The sequence below is a fragment of the Nematolebias whitei genome, chromosome 9, assembly GCF_014905685.2.
Source record: "Nematolebias whitei isolate Nwh7 chromosome 9, NemWhi1, whole genome shotgun sequence".
Taxonomy (NCBI): domain Eukaryota; kingdom Metazoa; phylum Chordata; class Actinopteri; order Cyprinodontiformes; family Rivulidae; genus Nematolebias; species Nematolebias whitei.
In genome coordinates, this window is record NC_056506.1 from 20654236 (window position 1) to 20662645 (window position 8410).

At 37.1% G+C, this 8410-nt stretch overlaps 1 protein-coding gene across 1 annotated transcript in view; it reads left to right on the plus strand.

Annotated features, from left to right (window-relative positions):
- The window catches only part of tox (thymocyte selection-associated high mobility group box), a gene marked incomplete in the record, with an annotated part of 66735 nt that overhangs the window by 18692 nt on the left and 39633 nt on the right, over nucleotides 1-8410 (plus strand). The window contains 2 exon segments of the mRNA XM_037681544.1: nucleotides 1388-1453; nucleotides 4696-4806. Coding sequence (XP_037537472.1) covers nucleotides 1388-1453; nucleotides 4696-4806 — 177 coding nt within the window.

Genomic DNA, 8410 nt, shown 5'->3' on the forward strand with positions numbered 1-8410 from the left:
TGTGTGTGTGTGTGTGTGTGTGTGTGTGTGTGTGTGTGTGTGTGTGTAGACAAGTTAGTGCTTTGCTTCTCCCCACCTGTTCAAATGTTTCTCTTGTGTTTGCCAACCGAAACAATGATTATGTACCACTCAGGGTACCAAGAAATATTTGGATATGGCTTACAGATGCAAATACAGTTTTGTTTTTTCCTTGTTTGTGATGTAGGGTTCGATTAGTAAGAGTTGCAAATATATTAGATAGGTTTTTAAATTGAGGAATCTAAAGCGATCGGTAACTTAAACTAGTGACAAGTGATGGTAATGTAACTAACATACAACTACAAAATTATTTTTTTTATTTTTTTTGTTTCATGTAACTAACATTAACAGACATTTATCAAACAACTATTTATTTTAAATGCATTGAAACATGTTTTTCAGGTTTTTGTTCTCTGTGCTGTGTTGCAGCGTTCAGTATACATTAAGGGTGTAATGATACGTGTATTTGTACCAAGCTGTCACAATACAGAGGGGAAGTACAGTACTGTAAATGTCTTTGTACAATAGCATTACTGACAGCGCTGTCATGTTACCACTGTTGCCTTTGTTACCGTTTTGCAGTAACTTATTACAGTTATTGTTAGTGTGTTACATTGTCACCAAGATGCTGTAGCTCCAGTTTGGCCAACTTTGGTAGGTTTGCCGGCAACAGTGCTGGCAGTAAGTTACGATAAGGTTACAGGGACATGACTGTATGCTATGTCATGTTAAAGAAATATGTATGGATGAAAATATGAAGTTACCTGCAGTGACAATAAAATTTGAGGACAAGTTAAACTTAATTAGAATAAAGGGGCTCTGCATGAGGAAGTGTGGTACAGATAATATAGAAAACAGGAAGTGTAGTAAAGGCTACGGTGCACTGCTGTGCCTTCTTTACAATATATGTTTTTATAGACTACTACAATATATGTTTTTATAGACTACTACAATATATGTTTTTATAGACTACTACAATATATGTTTTATAGACTACAGCACAAAATTAGAAATACATTTTGACAGGTATCTGTGACTTGCCTATCTTGTCCATTCTAAACTGTTTAATTTGTATTTCTTTGTTTTACATTCTAGTTTTTATCCTGCCTACAAGGATTTCATATATTTGTAAGGTGCTTACTTATCGTGAACCATTTAGGTGTATCCAAACCTTTGCATCACATACATGGACTTTAGGAGCTCAGTCTGAAATGACTTGGAGTGTCACGAGAAAACAGCAGATAGAAAATAGTCTGGCTGCTTGCCAGTTAATCTGTTCCCTCCGTCTCACTCACGGCTGGCTGTGCTACGTTTGCAGTGTTTGATTTGAGTTTGTTGACATTGTTACTCTTGCTTTTGTTCTCTGCAGCTGGATGGAGAGACCATGTTCCTGGGTATGCAAGAAGCAGGCCTTGATTTCACCTCAACAAATCAGGTTAGAATTCATGATGTAGTTTGTTTATTTTTTTTAACACACAGAAAAATATATAATTGTAAGTGAGTCTTTGTCTACAGTAGTTTTAACTATCAGTCTATTTTCTGAGTTAGCTGTGCAGCCTGTACACGAGATCCGTCAGTGGATACAAGCTGTCGAAACTGTTACTTTCCTGAAATATGCTAAGAGCCAACGCATAGCTCAACACTTATCAGCTTTAACAATTTTAAAAGTGAAAAAAGCAAAAATGCACAGGAAACGACTAAAAATTTAGTGTCATGTTAGAATAGCACAGACGGTTTTTAAGCTTCGCTTTAATAACATGGTTACTCGTCTTTGCACAGTTTTTGCTGATGCAAACCAAAAAAAGGGAGATTTTTTTTATTTATTTGCAAGTACAATGGGAAATTTACACTTCCTCTTCTTTATCCTCTTTCTTGTCAAGTCAATGAAGTGTACCAGAACCAATAAATTTAAAAATCATGAATGTGTTTGTATTTTGGTTTGTGTTGAAGGGAAATGAGTTCAGTAAGTAAAGGAAAATTTCCAGCACTGGTTAGAATTTAGCCTCATTTTCAGATAAAGAACCAGTCGACCCATTAGACATTATAGCTAAGGCTTCAGTAAACTTCCATCTTAACTTATTACGTCTTTATCACACTTTACGTATAACATTTAAACATGTTTACAATTTCAAAGAACTCTGACTTCAATGCATCTGCGAAGTCAAGAGTTCAGATTCATGCATTGATGGTATAATACTTGAGTTTTATCTTGTAAGATGATTTTATCATGCCCCATTTTGCCTTTGAGCTCACCTTTGGCTATTTCAGGCTTATTTCCAGTTATATTAAGCAAACTTCCTCCCCATCTGTTTTATAAATCAATATCACTTACAGCGTATAGTAAGAGGCCTCACAGTGTACTTCGATCCCTAAACTCTCTCATTTCTTTCACTAATCGAGAGCTGCTACTGCTGTGCAGTGTGATTGTTGAGCAATACCATGTGTGTAGACACCAGAACAATTTAATGTTAGACGTGTCTCTCAAGGTGGACCATATTTTCATCCAGTTTACTGTTATTTTTCTTTAAAATGTAGAAAATTGTCAACTTCTTTGGCTGTAGCTATTATATTGGCCTGAGAATCTGTTGAGGGTTTTGATAAAATAAATAATGTGTTCATTTGATTTAAGACAAAGCCGCAGCTTGTTTTTGTCCTTTTTAAAAAATGTATTGATTATCGAAATAATAATAGCTGATAATAAAATATTGTAACTGATATATAGAGCATTTTAGTTGAATGCAAAGTGTATGGTAACGAACAGCTCGTGGAAGATGGATGGACATTTCCATTAGAAAACAGTGTTCATTGCTTAAATTCAGAGCTATCCTTCAGAGTAGCGAATGTTATGCTTTCTGCCGTCACTCCAGTGCAATGACAAACATGGTCAGGTTTAGCTGCTTTTATATTACTTTGCAACAGCTCTGGAGCTGCACTTTGCAGCAAACAGTTTTCATAAGGTTGTGGATGTAACTGCATTCAAAATATAGCTTCCAGGGGCCAGACATTAAAGCTTACTATGTGTGTTTGTTAGTTCACAATTACCTCACCACCGAGGAAAGCCCATATTAATAAGAAGCACTGCTACATTATTCATAAAGAAGTATATAGAGAATATTGTGGGGCACAGAACTGAATGATTTGATGTTTTATTCATAGTGTTGTTCTGTAGTAGGGAGTGGTGAGTGGAATAAGAATTTATGGCTTTATTATTGAAGTACCATTTCTTCCATAAAGTCAGAGGTTGTTATGATGAATATGATCAATTTAGGTCCAGTCTGACTCTTACCCTTCTCATTCTTTTAACATCTTAATGCAGTAAGAGAGACCGAACTGCTTTAAAGCTGAAATACGGAGGCTGTAGACATAAACAAAGGGCTTTTTTTTTTAAAGCAGAGAGTGATGTAGATTGTCATTCTAAATTCCAATGCACCGTTTTACTCATTCAGACCGATCATAAGCAGTGCTGGTATTAGATCGATGCTGGCCTGCTTAGGAAAGCCCCATTCCTTCATTAAGACTGTGCCTCTCGAGTTAAAAAGATTAATACTGTCAAATATTTATTCCCTTTTATTTTCTCACCAACTGCAGCAAATGTAACTTCTCTAGAAACGTTTTGGGTAATTGCCAACGCTGCTCTGTTGTTGCTGTCCTGAGGAAGGGTTGCATCTCTTCTTCGACTTTGTTCAGTCAGTGGCAGAAAGTGGTAAACAGCTGCAGTCGTAAACGAGCTGATGCATGTGAACTGCTGTTCTCGTGGTTTGTAACTCAAATATAGACTGCACTTTTTCTGTGTGGGAAAAAGAAGTTCTGTTGCCTTGACCTTTCTGTCCGAGTAAGAACTCTACATACCACAATTCAAAATTGTTTTCTGTAACTTTGAAATATAGGAATGATGATGTCCTTTGTTGTTTAACTCTTCAAAATACATGCCTTTAAATAAAATGTAGGAATCAAACCTTATATTTAGCGCTGATCACTGAGCCACAAAAGGATGACAGTAAAGCAGAAAGTGGCAGGTTTTTTATTTTACAACGTGTGCAAGACACACGCTCACACTGATTTGATCTGTAATTAGATAATAAACTGTAGCACTGATTAATTTCTGACCCTTGATGTTTTTGACAACCCTATTTGGGTTCCTGTCACTGGCAGAGATGGGCAGATTCTCAGTAGTTTTAATGGTTACTTGATTTTTTAAAATTATGACAGCGTAAAAGTGAGAAGCAGTGCAGCATTATGATGTTACAAAAGAGCATGGAAATCACCACTCTTCTTCATTAATACAAACAAGTTCAAGACAAAAACATCTTCATTAATCATAGTCAAATCTGTTTTTGGTGTTTTCTCACTGCAGCACAGTGTTTGGTTGAGTTAGGCTGGTGGAACAATTTTTTACTGTCTGTCCCTTTTGTAGCGTTATCTCCTCCTTTCCGTCAAATCAGCTCAATTGTACCTGTCGGTTATTTCACTTTTAAAAGCACAATTACCCGTTTATTAAGATAAAACTCCACGTTCACCTGCATGTAGGAGACTGTTCCTCTCTCTCTGTGTGAGCTTTGCATAATTTCTCTGCCTTCCTCTTGTTCTGACTTTACTCCTCTTCACAGCCTTTTTGTTTGACCTTTGACCTCTTTCTTGTCTCTGGCCTCATTTCAATCTTTGTGAATTTTCCCACAGTTTCGTGTGCCACAACCCCCTCATCCGCTCATGAAGGTTACACCACCAAACCCACCCTCACACCAATGGAGGAGGGATGCACACATGGCCGACATACATCGTCTCACCTGGGTGAGTGCATGCAAACACGCAACAGAGTCAGTACAGATCTGCTCTGAACCTGTAACTTTCATTCAAACAATCTCAGTTTAAGAAAGACAAGTGACAGCAGCAACTCTTCAGACATACAGATGTGGACCTGCTGATGTTGTCACCTATAAGCAAGGAAAGTGTTTAGTTTTGTTTAATACTATTTGACAAGAACAGCATAAAAATCACTGTTGCATGTTAGAGCATTGCCACCAGTGCTTTGTACCGAGGTTGTCATTCCAAAGACAAATTTGCAAAACCCGTCCTTGTTTGGCCTTTTTAAACTGGTCAACATTAAAACATGACATTCCACCCATACACAATTAACACAAATAGGGAAGAGCGATAAACAGGAGTGCATGTAGAAGAGGTCCAGTTATCATTAGGTATGCTAAGTGTCCATCAGTTTTCATAGATTTGTTTTTGTTTCACACCGTTTTGTTAGACTAGCCTAGAAAAGCCATCACTTTGAACCAAGATTATCTTGAAATGAGGAGGGATGGAGTTTTAGTTGGTCCCCCATCACGGAGTGAAAATGGGGAATTGGAAATACCCTCCGATCGTCTGTCTGTGCATATGCATGCATGATATTTAGAAAAATAAGTGAGGTACCGACTTCCATGTGACTACATCTATCTACTTCATCTAAGCGTAAGAAAGGCTCCTTTTGAAATTTTTTAAAGTTTTGTTGCCTTGTCAAAATCCAAGATGGATACCACTATAAATGTATGTCTGTGTTGTGAGCATAATAACCAAAAACAAGTGAGGTACTGTCTTCTATTTTGGTGTGTGTGGCTACAACTAGGCATAAAAATGTTCACTATCGAAAATTGGGTTGTCATATCACAATCCAAGATGGTTGCCGCCATTTATGTATTAAAAGTTAACCTTGTGAGCTGGATAACTTGACAAATAAGCAATGTGCCAGCTTACATTTTGGTGTGTGGCTGCATTGTAAGAAAGGTCCCTAACAAAAACTGAATAGCCAAGTCAGAATCCAAGATAGCCACCGCAAGTAAACCTTAATATTTTTGGAGCAAGATATTCAAGTGTGTAGGAGTATCACTGTGTATAAGAATAGAGGTGGTTTTTATTTTATTTTATTTTATTTTTAGTTTTTGGTTGCCTGAGACAGTGTAGAGTGACTGATCCTGCCAAGCGGAGGGAACAATTTTATCCAACACCAGGTGCAATAGTGGAGGCAGAAGGTGGCTAATGGTGGCCTTGGCCATCATAGATTAATCTTTGGCCACATCAATCATTTGAAAACAGTTAGAAGCTACAGTATATTTTTAGACAAACCCAGTTTTGACAGGAATCTTTTTTTATGCCTAAATGCAGCCACACACCAAAATAGAAGTCATCAGGTTACTTATTTTTTTTCAAGTTATCCGACTCCAACACTGTTGCCAACTCACAAGGTTAACATGTGTGGTGGCAGCCATCTTGGACATGGCAACCCAATTTTTGATACTGACCTTTCCTACCCTTAGATGTAGCCACAGACCTAAATCCAAGCCAGTACCTCACATATTTTTCAAGTTATCATGCTCATAACATGTACAGATGGACAGAAGGTATTTCCAATTCCCCCTCTTCACTCGGTGATGGGGGACAATAAAAAAGTCAAAGCCCTAAGGTGCTTTGTGTCAAAAACTAAAAAATCCAGTTTGGTGATAGTTAGGAGTGATTAGTGTTTGTTGTCTTAAATACATTTAATGAGAACATCATTACACACAAAAAATCTGTATTTATGGATGCTCATAAAGTGAAGTTGGAACATATCTGTCTGATGGAGATGGTTGTGGTCCTCTGAATAGTTAGGAAAAGTTGGAGGTGGAAAGTAGGACAGTTTTACAGAAGGTCTGAAAGGCAGAATAACATTTTTAAGAACAAAGATCACTGAGAAGATGATCAGAGAACAAAGGTGTCTACAAAGTGAGAACAAGAAGAGATCGAATCCATCTTTCCTCAGTCTGAGATTGAAGAAAGATTTGTGCATTTCCAACATGTCTGGATGAAAAGCTTGTTTCATCTGTAAAATAATGCAAATTGTTCATGTACTAAAAAAAAAAAGCACTGTACTGTCTATTTGTATGTTTAAGATTACAAGAACAATATCCCGATATCACATCTATATAGCCTACTTCTTAATTTGTTTTTATATGATAATGGTCTTAAATTATTGTTGCACAAAAAGAAAATAAAGTTAAAAATATACAAATCAATATAACACAGTTTAAAAGTGAGCTTAATTTTTCATGTTAAAAACTTTCAGTATTGACAATACATTTGTAGATTTCTGTTAGTGTTAACAGTTTTAGTCTGCAGACACAGTTAGCACTTAGCTAACATGTTCTAAATGTTCAGGTTTTATGTGTCACTTTGAAAATATAAAAGCCTACACAGTCCTCCTGGAGAATAAGCAAGTTATGTGGATTTCATTTCAAGTTCTTTAGCTATTCATAAGAAGAGCACAAAAGATGGAACAAGTTTTTATACAGATATTAAAAAAAGGATGTGTGTAAAGGCTAAAAGAGCACATTAATTAAAATACTAATAAATGGCACATATTGAAATAAATAACTTTTATGTTGTTTGGTGTCAGCTAAATAAATTTCTGCGTGGTTATTTTTAGCCATCTGAGCTGCAGTCTTTTTACCTTAATAAGTACCAGGGGAGAAGTAGCACAGTAATCAGGAAAGGTATTTGTCTGCAGGTGGCATTGATGTTAAAATGGTAAAACTTTGTATTTACAGAAGATAAAAGCGATTAGAGTGCTGAGTAGCTCTTCAGCTCTGAAATGTGTCTACTTTTGTTTTGCATGTCATGCACTCATGCTCCACACTGAGAATGTTTTACCAGCAGATAATCAACTTCAAAAAGTTTTTTAAATTCACATTCAATAGAAGCAACACCACCTAATCACTAAATACTAGATGTGTACATCTGAGCAAAGAGTGTATAGTTTGGCTGAGATGTCAATGCTTTGATTTGTGGATTTAATTCTACATACTCAAATAGTCAAAACATATTCTGTGAATATTGTCACAGACTATTTGAAGTGAATGATTTGCTTGATTTCATCACTGGTCGTCTCTTTTTCTTTCTAACTCACTCAACCATCTTTTAAATATTACAGATTTTGGAAGTAGGTCTTTGTTTGCGTAGTCTCTGGTTTTTCTGGCAGAGATGAAGAGAATCAGGCACAAGCAATCGCCAACAATTCAGCTCTGGGGAAAGTGTTTATGGTCAAAACAGAAATTGTGAAAGGGCAGATGAAAGTGCAGCCATGGTGTAAAATAGTTTCATAGACCTTTGGTTAGGAAATCTACAACTGTCTGGTCTGGTTAATAACTGTCTGACTGTCCGTCCGTCCGTCCATTATCTTCCGCTTATTTCGAAGTCGGATCGCGGGGGCAGCAGCTTGAGCAGGGAGGTCCAGTCATTTCTTTCCACAGCCACCTCTTCCAGCTCTTCTGGGAGGACTCCAAGGTGTTCCCAGGCCAACTGAGAGACATAGTCTCTCCACCGTGTCTTGGGTCTTCCCCGGGTTCTCCTCCCAGTTGGACATGCCCGAAGCACC